The 22,338-nt window shown below is 39.4% G+C and overlaps 1 protein-coding gene across 2 annotated transcripts in view; it reads left to right on the top strand.

Moving 5' to 3' along the window:
- The window catches only part of fgd1 (FYVE, RhoGEF and PH domain containing 1), a 65,227-nt gene extending 43,642 nt beyond the window's left edge, over positions 1–21,585 (top strand). For both annotated transcript variants that reach the window (XM_083554874.1, XM_083554875.1), the window contains exons 5-17: positions 2,302–2,540; positions 4,108–4,264; positions 6,790–6,928; positions 9,604–9,662; positions 10,127–10,273; positions 10,360–10,452; positions 11,790–11,869; positions 12,046–12,076; positions 12,186–12,287; positions 13,127–13,255; positions 13,439–13,597; positions 14,699–14,845; positions 15,242–21,585. In XM_083554874.1, coding sequence (XP_083411000.1) covers positions 2,302–2,540; positions 4,108–4,264; positions 6,790–6,928; positions 9,604–9,662; positions 10,127–10,273; positions 10,360–10,452; positions 11,790–11,869; positions 12,046–12,076; positions 12,186–12,287; positions 13,127–13,255; positions 13,439–13,597; positions 14,699–14,845; positions 15,242–15,517 — 1,758 coding nt within the window. In that variant the 3' untranslated portion in view covers positions 15,518–21,585. The remainder of the gene's footprint in view (positions 1–2,301; positions 2,541–4,107; positions 4,265–6,789; positions 6,929–9,603; positions 9,663–10,126; positions 10,274–10,359; positions 10,453–11,789; positions 11,870–12,045; positions 12,077–12,185; positions 12,288–13,126; positions 13,256–13,438; positions 13,598–14,698; positions 14,846–15,241) is intronic.
- Positions 21,586–22,338: the final 753 nt, after the last annotated feature.

Here is a 22,338-nt window from a genome sequence, read left to right as displayed (position 1 = left end):
TACGATGCAGTGCAGCACGATTTTCATTAAATTCCACAGAATGCCATTCAATTCGATACGATGCAATGCTCTGATTTTATTTCTTCGGTTCGGACACACAGCAAATCATCAATTTACGTAAGTGCCTTCAGACTTCTAACACATGGTCCCTTCACAAACACGCCTTTGTAGTGCAAAAAAAGAAAAAAAAAAAAAAGAAAACCAGACGTTCTTTTCCTGTTGTGTCTGCAGGAAGTTACAGCTCTACCTCTGCCATGTTAATCTGTATTCTATGTGACTCTCAGGACACGCCTCCGTCTCCATGGCGTTGCGATACGTCGTGTTCACGTAGCAGCGGCGGTGCTGAGAGAACGAGCTCGAGAAACGGTTTAGAGACGAGAAATCGATCTACATATCAAATATGGGTCACAAATTATTGGTTACTTTCGAAAAATTTAAAGTACAGCGCATCTACTAATAATTATATATAAATAAATCGATTTTACCGATGCAAATATGTTAAAAAGGATGCTTCAAGAAATGTACTTGCATCCGATGCACACTTTTTGAAATCCATGCATCACTTCGTTTTTGCAACTTTTATGCCGACGCAAGAATCTGTGAATTTTTTCCATCCTCAGTCTATAAAACTGTTGTATCCATGTTTATTAGTCCACTGTAGAAAGTTACGATCGATACTGATCTTATAAGACTGATGACATCACAGTCTACAGAAATCATAAGCGAGGTGTTCGGAGCATCTGAGAGCGGTTTGACATTGAGAGAGAAAGTGGTTTGGTCCTGAATCAACGCAGTTACCGAACATGGTGTTTGTTTTGTTGGAACATGACATGCAATTCGGAAGATTTGTCCTAACAAACAGAAAAAACGAGGAAAACAAACGCTGGATGTGAAATACAAGCTGTTTTCAAAATTTACTTTCACGCTTCGTGTTCGTGAGATTTTTCTACGCACTTGGCACAGGGTTCTTTTCCTCTACCAGGTGCTGAAATGCCGACCTGTTGTTTTTCATTTGGATGCAGAGGCATAATATTTGTGCCAAAACTTCATCAGGAATCCTATTTCATACACTTTATGAACAAAAGTATTGGGACACCCGACTTTTCAATACACCACATATGGTTCTTCTTTCAACTCTTAGCACAAAGTTATAGGCACACGATTGTACTCAATCACATACTGCTAGCAGCTTTGATTACACTGGCAACAATTTTCCAAAATAAAAACAAACTCAGATTGTGCTACACTATAAAGACAAAAGAATTGGGACACCCGACTTTTCCATCCATATGTGGTTCTTCGCCAAACTGTTGCTACGAAGTTGGAGACGCACAAATATATAAGACGTCTTTGGATGCAATTGGATTGCATTTTTCTCTTTGAACATGGAGACTCAAACCTGTTCCAGCATGACAATGCCCCTGTGCCAAAGCTAGCTCCATGAAAATCTGCTTTACATGGATTGGAGTGGAAGATCTCCTGCTTTTGAACATGAGTGATTTTTGCACGTTGACTGCACCCCAGGCTTCCTCATCTTCTCACCTACATCAGTACCTGACTTTACTAACACTTGTGGTGGAATAAATCTAGTGGAACATCTTCCCAGAAGAGTGGTGATTATTTATGACAGCAAATGGGGACTAAATGTAAAATGGGATGTTCACATACAAATCTTATGCTCAGGTGTTCACAAACTTTTGGCCCAATAGACAGCGGTGGAAAGTAAAAGTGCTGTTACTTCAAAATTTTACCGAAGTACAAGAAAAGTTACTATTTTAAGAATCTACTCAAGTAAAAGTAAAAAGTCGCTCATTTGAAGTTTACTTAGAATAAAAATGTATACGTTTTTAAACTGTTTTTAATTGTTGTTTTAATTGAAGGAACACCAAAAAGCTAATGATTTTTTTTATGCAAATGGTCCATCAGACCATCAGAAGCAGCTGCCTGGTTATTTCTGCAACGAAAAAAAAAAACCCCAACAGGAAATCTAATCATTATTCATTATGAAAATGTCACTGCTCTGCATTTGAAGAGCTGCTGATTGGATTGGATTGGATTTCACAGCAGGACTCCTCTGGATAACATTCATTCTAAATCCAGGCCTTTATTACAGTTACTCTTTGCCATATGACCACCTGCACCAACCCTCACACGAGTTGGGTGTTTTTGCCACATCCTCATTTCAACTCATTCGCTTTTGCATTACGACCCCATAAACATGCGCCTCGGAAGATTCTGCTGAGCTTCTGTCACTCCAGATGTCTGACAGATGTGAGTGTTTGTGTGTGGTTTGCCTTGCAGCTCTCGGTGCAGCAGCGCGTGTTTAACATCGCCAACGAGCTCCTGCACACAGAGAAAGCGTACGTGTCCAGGCTCCACCTCCTGGACCAGGTGTTCTGCGGACGACTGATAGAGGAGGCTCGGTCGCGAGGCTCGTTCCCCTGCGAGGTGGTGATGGGCATCTTTTCCAACATCTGCTCCATCTACTGCTTCCATCAACAGTTCCTGCTGCCAGCGCTGGAGAAGCGTATGGAGGAGTGGTGAGTAAATATATGGGCAAAGAGGCAGGAGAGAAACAAGACGAAGGAACACTTACACACTCATGTGTGCTCCGAAGATTTACTTTGAACAAACTTTTGAAGGAACGTCCAGAACTTTATTTTTATTGAAAAATTCTCACTTTATAGCGCTTACATGCTCTCGGCATTCGGACACTTCGTTTCTCCAAACCTTCAGATGAAATACTTTGCGGTGTCTCTTGATTGGTTGTTCTTCACTTGGTGGAGATTTCTTATTTATCTTGTATGATCCAGTTCATCCCAAAACGGTTCAATAGGATGTAGGTGCAGTGACTGGGCAGGTCGTTCCATGATATGGATCACTCCAGATGACTCTCTAAATAACGCTTACAGAACTCAGACGTGCGCTTCGTCCCATTGTCTGGTCGTACGGTGAAGTCGGCTCCAATGAGCCGCGGTCCAGACATACTTGCATGGTGTTAAAGAATGGAATGGGAGCCACGTTGGTTCATTATTGTGTCAGTAAAGAGGAAATGCGTAAATGTATTTCATCCAAAACATACGGTTTGATGAGGTGAGAGTTTGATGAAAACGCAGACATGTTAGGGGGTGGATTTATTTATTAGGCAGCAAGTGAACCTTTTGTCCTCAAGGTTGATGTTAGAAGCAGGAAAAATGGGTGAGCGTAAGGATTTGAGCGAGTTTGACAAATTGTGCTAGACGTCTAGACGTCTGGGTCTGAGCGTCTCCAAAACTGCAGCTCTTGTAGGATGTTCCTGGTCTGCACTGGTCAGAATCTATCAAAAGTGCTCCAAGGAAGGAACAGTGGTGAACCCAAGGATCAATGATGCACGTGGAGATTGAAGGCTGGTTTGTGTGGTCCGATCCAACAGACGAGCTCCTGTAGCTCAAACTGCTGAAGAATTGGTAATGCAACACAATACAGTATTAGGCGGGTCATAATGTCATAATGTTATGTCTAATATAATATAAACAAACTATATTTTACTTCTATATTTCTGCATAGAAATTAGAGCTCAAAACAGCCCAAGATCTTCCTCACCAATCTTCTGTTCACAGGAAGGTGTGGAGTGAAGCTTTGAAATATGGGAGGAACGCTGTGTATAAATAAAGAATAGAAGGAAGCGAGGGAGTGAGATGGGAGTGAGAGAGAGATGAAGGAGTGGTGGAGCGAGGGAGAGCAGGGGGAGTTGAGAATACAGAAAAGTGGAGAGGAGGGTAAACATAGCCAAAGTAAGCAGTGTGTGAGAGAACAAAGAGAGTGTAAAGAGCGAGAAAAAGATGTTGGTGAGAAAGCTGGAGATCAGACTGTGTGCTGAACCGTACCACAGAATGCTGTGTCAGGGACAACGTTTCCTCACCACCAGAATGTACACTAATGACGTTCCAAAATGAGAAACCTCACTATGTTCCTTTTCAGTCAGAATTGTTTGAGGCTCACACAGCTGTCCACAAGCTCTCTAAACAACCCCACCTTTTGTGTGTGTGTGTGTGGGGGGGGGGGGGGGGGGGGAGAGCTTTTCATATGTCCCCAAATTAACCCCTGACACTTTGTCCTCACTTTCAGGGACGTGAACCCGCGGATCGGGGACATCCTGCAGAAACTGGCTCCCTTCCTAAAGATGTATGGCGAATATGTGAAGAACTTCGACACAGCCATGGAGCTGGTGAACACCTGGATGGAGCGCTCATCGCAGTTCAAAGCCATCGTTCATGACATTCAGGTATGTCCAGGCCGAAACCGAGGAGCTATTCTGGATCTAATGGGTTTTAGTGTGTTTCTACTGGACTAAGAGATCTCTAGTGGTTCTTAATGGTCGTTTTCTGGTGGCCTCATATTAGATGAGGTCAATATTTCAAAATTTCTCGTTTCCCTGTGCCACACTGTATTTTTGAGGTTATCGACTAATCACTGATGGGGACTTGAGTGCAAAAGCCATTGTTTGCATTAATTACAGTCCAGATCCATCTTGGGTTTTCTGAGTGTTTACCATCCACATGTATCAAGTCTAGTGGTTTTTAACCGGTTTTCTTCTACTGGGGTTATTTTAAGACATTTCTAGTAAGAAGCCTAATTCCAGAAAGCGTCTAAATTGTAAGAAGGGAAATGATTAGTGGAACCCATTAGTGTTTTGGGATTAGTGGAATCCATGGTCCCCCATAATGTGGAGGATCTACAGTTGAATCTGTATACATGATCAAAGGAAGAGGGCTTTGTGTAGCACTGTTTGGATCACGTCCTCCACCAGAACCTGCATGATGCTTCTGAATCTAATAAACTCACGATTACACAATTCCCTGCTTTCATTCCAGGCCAGATCTTTGGTATTTCTGAGAGAAACAGGAAGCAGCATTTGCTCCATTTTCATTTATATATAAAAAAAAACAAACAAAAAAAACCAACATTTCTATGAATTTCTGTTCCTTCTTTAAAAGGCTTGGAAAAAAATCCTGTATTTTTGTGTGTGTGAGAGTGTGTGTGGGTGGATTGGGCACATATATCAGAGCATACTCTCCTCGGCGGATAGTGGAAGCGCAGCCTCCTGTTAAACACTTTTGCAGGTTTGGGATGAGTAATAGCATTACACTTCTCACAGATGTGTGAAAGACGCAAATTCGTGCCAACTCTGTCTTTCGCACACTTACAAACGGTGTTAATTAGACGCCACCTTTACTTAATTCACACCCGAGCTAAAAAAAAAAAAAACACAGGATAAAAGAAATTAGAAAAAAAAAAAAAAACACTCAAGAAAAAAACGGCTGGCGGCTCGGCTCCCGTCATCGACTGCTTCCTGTTAATTAACGCTGTGTTTTGATCGAAGGGCATCTGGATTAAAAATAACGAGGGTGCCAACTTGAGGATGAATCATTCTGACGATTTTTGTGTCTTGAAGATTTTTGAGACTAATGATTTGAGACTGGGATGGGAAGAAGCTCAAATAACAATAATAATGATGATAATCATAATAACAATAATAATCACCATCATCTTCATAGTGTTCATCACGTTCCATTGTATCCCTGCTGGAACACCAACTTTTATTTTCCCATAGCATTTGGTTCACATTTCAGCATTTCTGCAAACTTATTTACAATTTATTTTCCCTCCATTCACAAACTGGTGCTTTAACACTTCCCTGCTAGAATAATATTAATTGTAATAATAACTAGAGTGATGTTGAATTGTGCTGATTTCTTTTATTTTTATGGATACTGGATTAAAAAAAGCAAACACAACACTCCATGTAAAATAGTACTGAACTTTATTACAAAAAACAAACAAACAAACAAGTAAAACAATATAAATAATAAAGCGCTCTTCGTGCAGCGCTCCGAAACAAACAGCACGTGGTGTCAGTGATTTGCCTCTAGAGGCCGCTCTCGTAATGACAGCAATGGACGCAACCCGGAAAAAAGATCCTTGTGGATTTTTGCTGATAAACAATAGTTCCAGCAAATCAACAATCTGTGCGGATCAAACCGAAAACCGATCAATCGGTCCACCTCTAATAATAGTAATAATAATTAGTATAATAATAATATATGGATTTGTCTAGCACCTTAAAACGGGTATAAACGGAATAACGTTTTTATATTTAATAATACGGTAAAATCTGACTTGTTCACTTGATCGGATCTTTAGGATACATTTCAGCCACGTTTCACAACATATTACAACACACATCAGCTGTCTTTCAAGCAAATCCATCAGGTTTGATCCAAGCAACATAAACTATATAGACAAACGTACACTCTGTGGGCACCTGACCCACTCCATATTCCCCATATAATAACCAAAACTCTTGTTTCACTGGATTCTGGAGAGTGTTTGTGGAGATTTCAGCCAGTAAATAAAGTCAGAGGCTTCACAAATAGGTGTTTAATAGGGTTTAGGGCTCTATAGCAGGGGAACTCATGGAAAGCATGTCTTCTTGGAGCTGGTTTTGTGGACAGTGGAATTGTCATGCTGGAACAGGTTTGGGTCTCGTAGCTGAAGTGAAGGGAAAACAATTGTGTGTACAATTGTGTGTCTTCGAATTTGTGGGAACTTTTTGGGGAAGAACCAAATATGGCATGTGGAAAAGTCAGGAGTACAAATACTTTTGAAACTATAATAGTATTTTTGATAACAGTTGTTTATATTTTTTAAGTACCAGATGCTTTTTTGTACCAGATGCTGCTCTCTGACTGCTCAGGAATTCATATATGAGGTTTTTGTGTGTGTGTGTGTGTGTTTGTGTGTGTTTAGAAAGAGGAGATGTGTGGAAACCTCACCCTTCAGCATCACATGTTAGAGCCCGTACAGAGGATCCCTCGCTACGAGCTCCTTCTGAAGGACTACCTGCACCGGCTGCCTGAGGACGATGAGGACTTTAAAGATGCGCAGAGTGAGTCTTTGTGTGTGTGTGTGTGTGTGTGTGTGTGTGTGTGTGTGTGTGTGTGTGTGTGTGTGTGTGTGTGTGTGAAGACAGAGGAAACAAAAAGAGCGCTTGGTGTTCGTAAGGGACTGTAAACAGACCCTTATTTGCTTTGTGGTTAGTACCCAGATCTCTAAAACATTGACCCAGAAAGCAAAAAGCCTGGATTGTGTTACTGAGAAAATCGTTCCTGCCAAGTTGCTGTGCATAGACGCAAGAGCAGCTGCATTCTTGACCTTCATCCTTAAAAAAAATCCAGAGTGGGATCAGCTACCAGTCACCATAAATATGCACCAACTGCATGCGAAAGCATCTTTTTCAGTGGAAAAAAAAAGAAGGAAAAATCACAAATATTTATGGAGCAGTAATAAATCTGGAGAATAAATACCACAACTGCATGTCAGTTGTATGGAAACAGTTATACGTTGTCTCATATGCCCTGGAAATGCTTTTGCAGTAAATTATAAACTATAAATGTGTTGTTCCATGAAATAAATCCCACAGCTGACACATCTATTATGTTTCAGCAGAATCATTTTTTAGCACATTCATCCTTCTGGTACTGGAACTAAATTGAAAACGAGATCATGTGAGTGTGGAAGAGTTGGTTCTGGTTCTGGTACTGGAACTTGATTTGCGCCAGCAGCCACAATGCCTTAGTGAATGAAAGGCATAAAAATATAAATGTATGAAAAATGCCATTCAGTAGTTATTTTTTTATATACAATTCTTAAAAGTCTACTCAAATGTATTATAAGTATCACAATACTGACACTACTTAGTTATAATTAGTGCTACAACCTTTATTACTAATATTACAACTACTAATACTACAACTATGGCTACTTCTAATATTAATAATATCACTAATGTTAAAAAATACTGCTTATTAATACAAATTATACAAATAATAATAATAATAATAATACAACCACCAGTACTACTACTGCTAATAAAAAAGTGTACTACTACTACTACTACTAAATACTACTTATGATAATACTAATAACAAGAACAATATTCTACAACTTTGACTACTACTACCATTACTACTAATACTACTACATGTACTAGTGCTACAACTGGTAATAAATATATAATAATACTACTACTAATAACACTACTACTATACTACAACACACGCTTCTAATACTAATACATTTACAAGTACTATTACTGATAAAGATTATAATAATATCACAACTTTTACTTTAATGCTACGACATATACTAGTACTAAAACTGATAATAACAAATATAATTGTGCTGCAACCACTCCTACTACTAACAGTACTATTATTACTAATACTTATTATTACTAATACTACTACAAGTACTAGAACTACAACTCCGTTTAGTACGACTAGTTATACTAATACAAATAATCACTTTTATCAATACGACAAGTACAACAACAAAAAAAACTACTAATATTACTACTAATAGTAATACTACAAGTGCTATTTCTACAACTCCTCCTCCTACTACTAATAATAATAAAAATAATATACTACTAAGAAATTATGTAATGCATTATACTACTAATATTCAACAACTTTGACTACTACTACTACTGATAAAAAGTGTAATAATACTACATAAACTTTTACTAATACTGCTACTACTACTACTAATAATAACATTGTACTAAGAAATAATATAATAAATAACACTACTACTATACTAATACTTTGACTACTACTTCTAAAACTACAAGTACAAGTATTAATACTGATAAAATAATCATTATTATGACTATTGCTACTACTAATACTACTACTGATAAAAAATTGATTAATACTACATACACATATACTACTACTACTAATAATACTGATAAGAATAACATACTACTAAGAAATAATATAATAAATAACACTACTATTATACTACAACTTTGACTACTACTTCTAAAACTACTACAAGTACAAGTATTAATACTGATAAAATAATCATTATTATGACTATTGCTACTACTAATACTGCTACTGATAAAAAATTTAATAATACTGCATAAACTTTTACTAATACTACTACTAATAATACTACTACAAATACTACAGCTATCACTACAATTACAAATACCACTAATACCAGTACTACTAATACTAATAATAATAATAGGGAACTTAGTGGAAGCTTATTGGTTATGATGGTGGACTTTTAAACAGAAGGTTATGAGTTTAAATTCCAGTTTTAAGATTAAGCCACTGTCGGGCCCCTTAGCAAGACCCTTCAACCCTTTATAAATGTGATCATTGTAATTTGCTCTGCCAAATGGCATAAATGTAATAAGTACTAGAACTTTGGTATTAGTAATACTAATACAATTTGAAGTACTATTACTAGTGCTAATACTGCTACAAATACTGCTACAAATACTGCTACAAATTATAATAAAGAATAAATTAATGCTACTGCCATTACTACTAATAATACTACTTATAACTGACATAAAGGTTTATAACAACTGCTGCTGCTGCTAATACTAATAGGATGGACATATTTCTTTAGTGTGTGTGTGTGTGTGTGTGTGTGTGTGTGTGTGTGTGTGTGTGTGTGTGTGCACCTTCCAGCTCTCTCGATCATACAACTTCGTTTCCCATGTTTACTTTTCAAATACAATTAGTCATTTGTCTCCGACAGAATCGTTGGAGCTGATCGCCACAGCAGCCGAACATTCCAATGCAGCCATCAGGAAAATGGTGGGTAGATTTTTGAAAACTCGACACACACACACACATATAAATGTGTATGAGGTCTGCATGTGCTGAACTCGACGACATCACCCTCGACTTCCTCTCCTCACTCTTTCCCATCACTGATGAAGTGTTTGTGCTGAAAGCTCACACTGCCACTTAGCTGAGCCGCTCTGTAATTAGAGATGGGCATCGTTTTCAAAAGCAGGGGGACATCCAGAGTCTGTCATTTAGGGCTGTAAATTGCCAGTGCTTTGCTTTCCCGGGCTGCTGTCAGAGAAATTCACTCGAACTGGCAGCATTGAATGTTCTTGTGCCACAAGTGGCAAAAATACAATACAAATAAAAATAGTGTAATGCATTATTTTTATGGGTATATGACCACGAAGCCCTGATCCGACTCACATATCACGGTTTCATTGTGTATTTTAGAAGCACGTGGCCCTTATTGTGTGTTTGGTGTCCCTCAGGAACGCATGAGGAAGCTGTTGAAGGTGTACGAGCTGCTCGGCGGAGAAGAGGACATCGTGAACCCGACTAATGAGCTCATTAAGGAGGGACACATCCTCAAACTTTCGGCCAAGAACGGAACATCGCAGGACAGATACCTCATACTGGTGAGTGGTTTTCGTGCCAAATGATGCAGAGTTTCGAGGTTTCACTTACAACATATAACAGAACATGTCTTTCTTTCGCTCTGTAGTTCAACGACCGCTTGCTGTACTGTGTCCCTAAACTCAGACTGATCGGACAGAAATTTGGAGTGCGGGCACGGATCGATGTAGATGGCATGGAGGTGTGTACGCATAGTTTTTTATTCCGAGAAAAATGTAGACCAAATGGCTATTAAAGAATAGTTTCCTCAGCATAAAGAATAGTTTTACACGCTGTCAGGATCCAGACAGTTCGTTTCCCCAAACATTCAGCTGAAATACTTTGCTATTTCTCTTGAAAAACTTGCCAAAGATGTTCTTCACTAGTTGGAGATTTTTTTCTTGTGATCCAGTTCATCCCAGAGCAGTTCAATAGGATTTAGGTGCGGTGACTGAGCAGGAAATTCCATGATAAATATCACTCCAGACGACCGTTTGCTTGGACGTACGCTTCGGCTCGTCGTCTGGTCTCATAAAGTCGGTTGCAATGAGTCGCAGTTCAGACGTTTGGAATGGTGGCCATGTTGGTTCAGGATTCCTTTAACTTCCCGGAATAAGTCTCCCAAATATCCTTGCAAAAATGTCCCATTAGGACTGCTGGGCGATTAGTTTCAAGATGCCGAAAAGGCTTTGAGCACTTTGCTGGCTCATTAGCTAATGTATCTCATGTTTACCCACCCATATTTGAGTATTTATTTTTTTTTGTCAAGAGCCGTCTGTCTGTCTCTGTTTGTTTTACGCTCATGTGAGTGAGCAAGGAGCTGAACCTGTAAGTGTGGAAATTATAAATAATAAATAATAATAAATAATAAATAATACCGAATCATATCCATAAACGTTTTCCCTGAATGTTCTTGCAACCAGGTAGCAACTCTTCCACAGCCTCGGAAATTGGGATGGTTCTAACACTGACTTTTATTTTTCTATTTGTTGATTTATTAGAATACGGTATTGATCCTATAGGGATATAGCCCCCACTCCTGGAGCATAGAGAGTTAAGGGCCTTGCTCAAGAGCCCCAAGAATATCAGCTTGGCGATACTGGGGCTCAAATCCCTGACCTTCTGTTCAGTAACCCAGAGCCTTAACCAAAGAGCTACCACCTCACCCAAAGATGATGAATGTTCCACATAAATCAGCTAAAAATGATAGTAATATGGTGAAGATCTCTGTGAGGAGACATTGATTGACATTTCTAGTCAGGATCAGCTCGATATACCAGAGGTGAATGTGAAATCTTCCGATGCAGAAAGAACTCTTAGATGAAGGTTTTGTCTTTTTTTTCCCACAAGCATGACAAATTGTATTTATCTTGTAATAACTAGCATGAAAAATGGAAATTCTGTTCCTGCTATAACCTCATTGAGAACAGGAAGTGGTTCAGAAACAACTAAAATGCCTTATAGTCCAGAAAACTTGAAGGTAATGGACATTATTTGCCGAGGTGAGATAACTTTTTGATTCATTGTTGTGTTTCACAGCTGAAAGAGGCGAGCAGTATGAACGTGCCACGGACGTTTCTGGTGTCCGGAAAACAGCGCTCTCTTGAACTACAGGCCAGGTGAGATTTTTGGAGCAACTCTCAGACCAGAGTTCGGAAAAGATTTCTATCCAAAAACGCATTAAAATCTGGTTTTTTTTTTTAGAAATTTATTCTGTAGCTGATCCAGAAAAATGCTAATGATATGGTGTATGAGAAGCAGCACTCTGACTGTGTTTTCATGTCCTTTCTTATAGAACTGAAGAAGAAAAGAAAGACTGGATTCAGGTGAGCGCTTACTACACGTCCTGTCATCGTTTTGTCTGTTTTGCTCATATGTGTTTTTATTATGTTTATTTCTGTGGGTCACGATACATCTTGCGTTCGTTTCTCTCAGGCGATCCAGACCACCATCCAAAGGCATGAGCAGAGTGTGGAGACGTTCAGAATGTTGAACTGTTCGGTGCGTGAGGACGAGTGTACACCTCCAAACTCTCCGGTGAGATGCCACATTTTAATCTGTCTTGAGTCTGCTTGAGACTATAAGATGCACAATGCAAGACTGAGACTGACAGCCACAGAGGTCACACCTCTTTTACTGAGACTGACAGACAGAAAGGACACACCTCCTTTATTGAGAGAGACAAGCATAGCAGCAACACCCTCTTTATTGAAACTGACAGACAGAAAGACCATGCCTTTTTCACTGAGACTGACAGACACAGAGGCCACACCCCTTTCAGAGAGCCTAACAAACAGAAAGACCACACCTCTTTACTGAGACTAACAGAGGCCACGCCTCTTGTACTGAGGCAGACACCAAGGCCACGCCTCATTTACTGAGGCAGACACCAAGGCCACGCTTCCTTTACTGAGACAGACAGTGGCCACACCTTCTTCACTAACACTGATAGTCACGCCTTCTTTACTGAGACTGATGGACACAGAGGCCACGCCTCCTTCACTGAGACTTACAGACAGAAAGGCCACATCCTAATCACTGAGACTGACAGAGACAGAGGCCACACCTCCTTTAGTGAGACTGAGAGAGAGAGAGAGCGAGAGAAACACTTACTGCCAAATAAATTATTTCAGATGATTTTATTTTTTTTTAAGTTATAAAAATATAAAAAATAAAAGGAAATACAGAACCTGATCTGCTGATCCCCGGATGCCTGAATTGATTTGCACAAGATTGCTGAACAATTCTTTTTGCCTGAGGACCAGCTGTTTTCAATCAGAACATCTGCATCCTACATTTATTGTACTGTTTATTTTACCAACATACTGTTATTTTAACACCTCTCGTTTCACCGACTCTCTGTCTTTCCTCTTCAGAATAGTACCGAGCTGGGAAAGCGTGCTCCCACTCCGATCCGGGAAAAAGAAGTGACGCTGTGTATGAAGTGCCAGGAGCCGTTTAACTCCATTACCAAGAGACGTCACCACTGCAAAGCCTGCGGACACGTAAGTGTTGTGTTGAACACATAACACACTGTTCTTCCCACAGCCATGCAAAAGCCGGATGATAAACACCGACAAGTCCAAACCCAACAGAGTTGAATAATCTCCAGAACATTCTTCTCTTGTTCACATCAGTCCGTTTCACTCGTCATGAAGATCGCTCATGTCCAACGTCTTGTTTTTCAGGTGGTGTGTGGAAAATGCTCGGAATTCCGTGCCCGATTGTTGTACGATAACAACCGAGCGAATCGTGTGTGTATAGACTGCTATACGACGCTAGTGGGAGTCCCGCCCTCTCCGGCCAGCTTGACCAATAGCACGCACAGAAGACGCTCGATTTTAGAGGTAACAACTTGATTTAAAATAAACTGTAAAATTTACTCCAGGTGTGAATTCAAGCAAAAGCATCACTGTGCAACAAAAGAGCAGGGACTGAAGACGTTTTTAGGAAAGTTACACTGTATTAAGGTGGGAGTTTGTTGCTATTTTCTGCGAAGTATTTACACTGTTAAAGAGTTGCATTTTCATGCTAAACATAACCAAAATAAAACGTATATAATGAAAAGCATTGCTGTGCCAAATACACTCCTTCTGGGTTCGTATAAGTTTTGGAAAGTATGGACTTGGTGTCATGAAGGGCGAAATCCGAGTGAGAGCGCACCCATCACCGTGCTTCATTCAGTTATGGAAGTCGACGGCTCGCCAGAGAAGAAAGTCTGTGGAAAGCTGTGTGAAAGAAGAAATTTTTTCTTACGATATGCAAACGCCGCTGTTGGCGCTGTTGTTATTGATGTTCAGGATTTCCGCTGCGCGTGCATGCAAATATTTAGCTCCGCCCACTTCACACCTCCAGGAACTCGCATTTTTTCGGTGAGAGAACAGCAAAGTTGTAAAATTTCCTTTAAAAATCTGATCAAACTAAAGACCCTTCACAAATATGAAGGGTGCAATACTACTCTATAGGTACTCAACTTGAAACTGTGTGTTATGTTCCCTTTAAAGAAATAAAAAATAATTTAACGTAATAGAATTCACATTAACCTACAATATATAATTAGCAATAAAAATAGGATTTACAATAAAAAAAGAAAGGAAACTTAAAAATATCGAATCTATACACGAAGCAGCAGAAACAGTGGCTTATTATAAAAAAAGACCTGTTTAACGTTTACCGGAATAGTTTTGCAAGTTAAGAGGAAACCCGAGAACCCGAAGAACACCCACATGGACATCTCATACGCAGAACAGAACCGTAACGTACAGCAGGGAATCCTGGAGCTCGGCTCAGGACCTCTCTGGTGTATCTACATGTAAACGAGTGCGTCCCACCCAGGGTGGATTTCTACTCTCCGTCCAAGTGGGATGCTCTCCAGATCCACCATAACCTGACGATGACTTGACTGATCTGTTTAACAGCTCATTTTCTTTTTTGTGTGTGTGCTGCAGAAACAGGCCTCTGTGGCGGCGGAGAACAGCGTCCTCTGCAGCTTCCTGCACCACATGGAGAAGGGCAGCGGGCGCGGCTGGCAGAAAGCCTGGTTTGTCATTCCTGAAAACGAACCTTTGGTGCTTTACATTTACGGGGCTCCTCAGGTATGAAATCAGCTCATGAATTTCCAAGAACGCACCCACACATCGAAAGTGATTGTTTTTGGTTGTTTTTTAACCAGTGAGTTTACACTTTTTTTTTTTTTATTCCCAAGCATTATTGAATTTTTCACCTGCATTTCCATGACAGAATCACTATTTATACCAAAACATCTTACTGACCTGTTCTCAAGTACCCTCATTAGTTGCAAAATGTTTCTCCAACTGTTTAATTGTAATTAAAATTAAAACAGATCATTGTTCTGTAACTGTGTAAACAGATGTTTATTTCACAATGCTTTCCTCCTTCGTAAAGTCTTGAGAACCATGTGTATATACCTATATATAATAAAAGTGACAACAGAAACATCTCCACATCTTTGTTTTGGTTGCTGCATGCAGGATGTGAAGGCCCAACGCAGCATCCCTCTCATCGGCTTCGAAGTCTCCCTCCCTGAGTCATGTGACCGTCTGGAGCGGCGTTGCGCCTTCAAAATGAGCCAGAGTCACCTGACTGTTTACTTCAGCGCAGACGGAGAGGAGCTCCAACGCCGCTGGATGGAGGTGCTCTCCAGAGCCGGGAGAGGCGAGGAGCTACAACTACAAGAGCACGGCCTGATCTCAGAGGTTCTGGAAGAAGAAGCGGAGGAGCTGAGCCCTCTAGGAGAAAGCACATGATTGGTTTTCGAAATCTCGCTTCGTTTTTTTTGCACACACAAACTGTACACATGTGGCAAGAAGGACAGCTATCTGCTATAAGATACCACAAAATACACACAAGCTCAGACATGCACCCGCAAGCACACACACACACACACACACACACACACATGCACACAAAAGCACACACACACTTACACATATACACACAACTTTTACACGGACCCGTTCTAATCGTCAGTCGTAAAGTTGCATGAAATAGCTACAGGTATGTTTCTCGGTGTATTGCTCATCCTCCGTATGTGTGATCGCCCTGCACATGGTCGGTATAGTCCCCCCGCTTGATATCTTACTCTCTCCTCCGTCTCCGCAGCTGAAGAGTTCACTGTTCGATAGATCTGCTGTTTCCTTTCCAAACCATTTGCTGTGCGGTTTTTCATGAATGGTTTCTTGCCGCGGGTATTTTAGAGAAAACCATGTGATCAGAGTCGGATCAGAGAAGGTTACAGTTCGATGGACTTTTCCTTCGTAAAGGTTTAAAGAGCAATCCAGTGGCGACAGGAATCGTATCTAAAATGAAAGAATTGTCTCAAAGGTATTATTTTCTTCCTAAGACTGTACAACTATTAGACAAAACAAAAGCCAACACCGTCCAGTAATATATAATATACGTATATACAGTACATATTACACTCTATATGGGTCAAAGTGTCATACAGATCATACAGCATTTTTATATATTAAATTATTATATTATATATATTATATTATACTATACTATAATGATAATAACATATTTGGAAGATTCACATTTGGCAGCTGCCCTTATCCAGAACGACAATTATCTCATATGTACGAGGTGGTGTCAAAAAGCCTACATTTTTAACACACCAGCAGATGGCAGCACAAGGCTGCACACACAGTCACAGGACGCACCGACCTTCATAAGTCAGTGTGCCAAAATACATCGTCTTGTGTACGTAGGAACTCTGTAGTGTCACCGAACTCTCCTCACACGAGAGCTTGGAAATGACACGGCTTCGCCCTTTTCCCGAAGATGAAGTTCCACCTCAAAGGTTGCCGTTTTGACAACCGGAAACCCACCACGAATCTCAGAAATGGCAGAAACGTGAGGAGCGACTTTTTGATACCACCTCGTATAACTAAGCTATTGAAGATAAAGAGTTCAGAAGTGGGAGCTTGGTGGTGCTGGGATTTGAGCCCATGATCTTCTGATCTTTTGATTAGAAGCCAATGAGCTACCACTTCCAAAATAATGATAGATTTATAAATACAACCAGCTCAAAAAATATACAATTTAATATCCAATTTAATATAATTTAATAATATTGAGCTGTAAATGGAAAATATAGCTGCAAAATATATAGATTGTGACATCAAGCCGTTTTATTTACTGGTATCTAATAGTTTTTAGATACCAATAAAATTCGAAAGAGATCCTAAAACTTTCCAATATGTCAAGATATATAAAAAATGTTTCACATTTTTTTTAATCACAAAAACCCATATACAGTAATATATATTGTGTATATGATCATATACTCTATATACACTATATGGACAAAAAGTATTGGGACACCTGACTGTTCCAGGTTGAAGACCCACAACAACTGTATAGGATTGTGTTGTCTTTGGATGCATGAAAAGGAGACACAAAACCTGTTCCAGCATAACAATGCTCCTGTGCACAAAGCCAGCTCCAAGACGATATACTTTACATGGTTTGGAGTTGAAGATCTCCTGCTTTTGAATATCTTTGGGATGAATTTTTCACACCGAGTGCACTTACATGAGTACCTGACGCTGCATGAGCAGTCTGAAAATCTCCTCGTAATCTAGTGGAACATCTTCCCAGGATGTTATTGTACGGTGAGGTGTCCACAAACCTTTGTCCAGTTTTAGGTTCCTTTCTTTATTATTTTTTTTTACATAATCCTGGATGTAACGTTGAAATAGTATTCAAGTAAAAGAAAAAAAGAGCAGGATGTAAAAACACTAAAGCTGGAGGACTCGTATCCCTGGCGAGATTTTGCCTGGTTGACCTTTTTCCGCTGACTTTGCATCCGCAGACACAACCCCCCCCCCCCCACACACACACACACCCCCACCCACCCCCAGCCATAAAGCTAACCACAGAAAACAGACAAGCATCCGATTAGCTCCACTGCGCCACTCTGTGGACATTTAATGCACTACGTCTTCGCAATATTCGACTATTCGCGAATACGAACAATTTAATCGAAAGGAAAACCTCTGCTCGGAATAAAGGAGGTATAAAACTATCAGTCAGACAATAGGGCTCTAATCTTTAATCGAAGATGAAAAAAATGGACTATAAATACTATAATGTTTGTATAGTATGCAGTAGCGGTTCGATTAGATTTCGATACTGGGAGACTTTGTAGACCGAGCGAGTGTGAGTGAGTGAATGAGAGAAAAAAAGAAAGAAAGAAAGAAAGAGAGATGCCATGAAGCCGTCTAATTTTTAATTTGTGGAATTTTTTTTTGCTAAATGTCCACATGGGATTTTTTTTTTATAGGAACCTTAAGAGTATATATAAATCAAAAAGGCTTTTGACGATACCATTGCGCATTTCAAACAGTGTCGTATTTGTGTACGGAAAATGGTAAAAGATACAAAATCGCGTTTGTAAATATATAATTTATTGCTCAGAACCCAGTTTTGTGGGTCCGTGTTTAATCTCCGAGCTCGGTGTTAAATTCACGATGTGCCATTTGGATGGACATCGGAGCATCCCGTCGAGAGTGTGTGTGTGTGTGTGTGTGTGTGTGTGTGTGTGTGTGTGTGTGTGTGTGTGATTCGTGTCTGTTTTTTATTTGGATTTTTATTTCTTTTTTTTTTTATATCATACACTTTATATTCTTGAGCCGAAAAAAAAAAAAAAAAAGTTTACGGTCAATCGTTCCAGAATTGGGTTCTTCAGCGCGATCGGGTCGAGACGTCTTCATGCCGGATCGCTGTAACTATTAGTGTTTGTTGGGAAATGTTTTTGGAGCTTTGCGCTCTGTTTGTCAGAAGACACTTGATCCAGTTTTTTATAGTTCAGTGACTTTTCAGTGTTGCGTCCTTTTTTTTTGTTGTTGTCATCAATGAAAGGCTTAACAATGATGTCAGAAAAATAAGAAGTGGTAAATATGACTGTTTACCTTCTTATGAAAGGTTTATTGCATTTCCTGGACCAAAAGTCATGTTCAAAACGTAGCTATTAGAACAATACAAACTGCACACGTTATTATTTATCGTATATCCAGTGCTTAGGATGAGTCACGTTTTTTTAGGTTTTTTAAAAGTCACATGCATGTTCCTTTCGTTTTTATGTAACATTTTTAGCAGAAGAACTTGTGTATGGTGGAGAACAGGAGAGAATATGGATGTGGAAGCTTAATGGCTTGGATTGTTTTGGAGAATTATTCCAAAAAGTGAAAGGAATCCTGAACCAACATGGCTCCCATTCCATACCTCCAACGACCTGACGTTGTCGTCTGGATTCGTCTATCATGCAATCCCAGTCACTGCACCTAAATCCTATTGAACTGCTCTGGGATGAACTGGATCATCTCCAACTGGTGAAGAACATCTTTGGCAAGTTTTCCAAGAGGCACAGCAGAGTATTTTTTTGAGAAACAAAATCGTCCGAATACCTAAAGGGTGTAAAGTGAAAATACAATTTTGGCATTTTGGTGAAAGTAAATCTTCATCCCATCATATTTGCATAGAAACGAAAGGAACATGCACGTCTCTTAAAAACCTGTAGGAGGTTCTACACTTTTCCCAGCCACTGTATACTAAAACAATCTACTCCTGAGCACTGAAATGCACACAGCAGATATCGCTTTTCATTTGTCACATGAGGACGAGTATCACCAGCTGTATATATAGATATATAAATATATATTGGGGCTGTCAATCCATTAAAATATTCGCGATTAATCGCACGATCGTCATGAGTTAACTCGTGATTATTCGCAACTTAATCGCACATTCTGACATGTTCTAAATGTACCAAGTGTAACATCTAAATGTGTCCAGCTTAGGTATTGTGATTGGACTGCGGTTCAGTGCGCTGTGACCCAGTAGATGGGGAAGTGCAAGACAAGGAAGTACATTCACTTCCGAACAACGGGTGTGTCAAGGGGTAAAAAAACGACCCGTTACCCATAAAAGCTGAACAATGGCGGTTTTGCTTTTCAGAGTGAAATGTTTTCTTTATCGATTGCGCAGTGAATTTCCACTATATAGCTTGTAGCTTTTCTCTGGACTGTGCTACAAACCATAACAAAACACAAGTGTAAAGCAGATACACAACACGAGTGCAGGACAATAAATACACGAAGCCAAAGTGAAAAAAGCAACGCCGTGAGATTTCCACTGTGGGTCGTGGTGCACTTCCTCATGTCACGAATAAAAAGCAATACCATTATACGTTGCATGGGCAAAAGTATCGGGACACCTGACTTTAACAGCCAATTGTGGCTCTTCCCCAAATTGTTACCACAAAATTTAGAGGCACACAAGGACGTCTACGAACCATTGAACTAGAAGACCCTGGGTAAAACAGGGTTTGAGTAGAAGATCTCCTGCTTTATAGAGCGCTGAATGATTTTTTTTCATTCTCACCTCACCTACATCAACACCTGACTTGTAGTAAACCTTGTGGTTGAAAGAATCTCCACAAGCACACTTTAAAATCTAGAGGAACATCTTAGAAGAGTGAAGCTTATTATAATCTTATGGTCAGGCATAAGTTCCCAAACTTTTCTCCGTACATATGTGTCATTTATCTTTGTCCTATTACCAGGGTGTGACTTCTTGTCCAGAATATATGGTCGTTATAGGAGATTTCTCTTCGTTGTGTGTTTGTGTGCGAGTTCATACTTCATACTGCGTCAGTCGAGCCTGCCACTCATGCATTCACGCAAACCTCGGCCACGAGAATCACCAAAAAAGTGGATTTACATGTTTTTTTTAATCTTCATTACTCCGTCATTCTTTCTGCCATTCTTTCTTACATATATGTCCTTTTTTTGCATTTTGACAACGTATACTGCAGGAGAGAGGTATTATTGTGTGTTGTGTTTGTGTTTTTTTTTTTCCTACTACATATTTATTGTTTTTTTATACTTTTTTTTATAATTTCTTGCTAAGAGAACTAACCAGCAAGAACGATTGTGTGCAGAGCCGATTGGTTAAAACGACTATAACCGTTCTCCATTTGGTTTCCGGGACGAACACTGAAACTGTTTTACGATGCGTCCGGATGCAAGGTTGCATTTTATAGCCTGCTTTCAGACGGTGAAGGTTCACAAAAACATCTCAGCAGCTTCAGGGCTGCACCACCCGGATGATTGAAAGAAAGCTGTTAGAAGATCTGATGCTTCTCAGTTTGGGGAACTGATTTCACTTATGAGCAATTCTATCCACAAAAAAAGGTGTCAGTGCTTTACAGCTTTTCCTCCTTGTTTTTGACGGGTTCGATTTCTCGAGGTTTCTTAGGTCTTTCTTTCTTTCTTGGACCGCTGATGTATTCATATATTTTCAGTCTGATTTTTTTTATCCTGCAGGGTATTAAAAGTGACAAAAGAGTCAAATTGATAAAGATGTAAAAGATCTTTGGTTTTTCATTCCTCTAAAAGATTCCTGACGTTATAGACAACATACCTCACTGCTGCATTTATCTCCACAGCACATGGTGAAAGATCAATCGCTGACATCTTGCCTTGTGGAATAGAAATGCTCTGTTTTTTTGGGGGGAATTGTTCAGAAATCAAATCTCTGACAGCACTAACGTAAAACGAGCCATTTACATTCATCACAACGTTGCATAGCTTTCTCTCCCCCCCCCTTTTTCTTTTTTTTCTTATGAATTCTGTATAAATTTGCTGTACACATGATGAGTATTACTGTTATGACAAGTACTATTCTAATTATTATCATTAATTATATTAGTGGCAGGCCACTGGGGTTCCATTGTATGTTGATAACCCGATGAAATTCTGTGCAAGCTCATGAAAATGTTTATGAATTAAAGGAATATAAAAAGAAAGACCCGATTTGAGTGTGTGAACTTTATAAAAAAAAACTAAAAACTGTAAAAAAATAAATTTTAAAAAGTCATTGAATTACAGACAAATATCATTATGCAGTATTGATTAAAAATCAAAATACAGAATATTTTTAGATGATAATGAAGTAATACGTTATTGTATAAAATACTTTTTAAAAAAATGACATTCTACAAAGAAGAATTTCCTGGTTGTATTTATTTGGATGATGAAATCTCTTTTGAAATTGGCTCAAAAAGGTAGGGGGCCATCTAACACCGCAAGTACACAAGCACTGTTTCTCGGCGCCTGATTGGTGGAAAATAGAACTAAACCCCGCCCACGCGGATTACTATTGGTCAGTTCACCTGTCCGTTCAAGCTCTGGCGATCCTTCGTCGTTTGTGACGTCACTTCAGGGATTTTCCGTCTTCACCGTGTTATCGGCAGGGGTTGTTCGAATCCTCAGAGTGTCGATTCCCTTAACGGAGTCGGTTCGGAGCACTGTTGTTTTTCTGTTGTTTTTTTTGCCACTACATGCTGTAAGCCAAAATCACAGAAATAAAACGTCAGCTTACGAGATGATTGTAGAGCTAAATAACAATAACAACAACAACAATAATAATTATTATTATTATATTAAAATATCTATTTTTTTAGTCGTAGGTTACTATAATGACTTTATAAGGTGTTCATCAGCATTGTAAACGCGAATCTGAACTTTTTAAATATTCATTAGTTGTTTTATTCCTTTTA

The sequence above is a fragment of the Silurus aristotelis genome (genome assembly GCF_946808225.1).
Source record: "Silurus aristotelis genome assembly, chromosome: 11".
In the NCBI taxonomy this organism is placed as follows: Eukaryota; Metazoa; Chordata; class Actinopteri; order Siluriformes; family Siluridae; genus Silurus; species Silurus aristotelis.
Note: the sequence above shows the minus strand (reverse complement) of the source record. Positions and strands in the feature narration are given on the sequence as shown.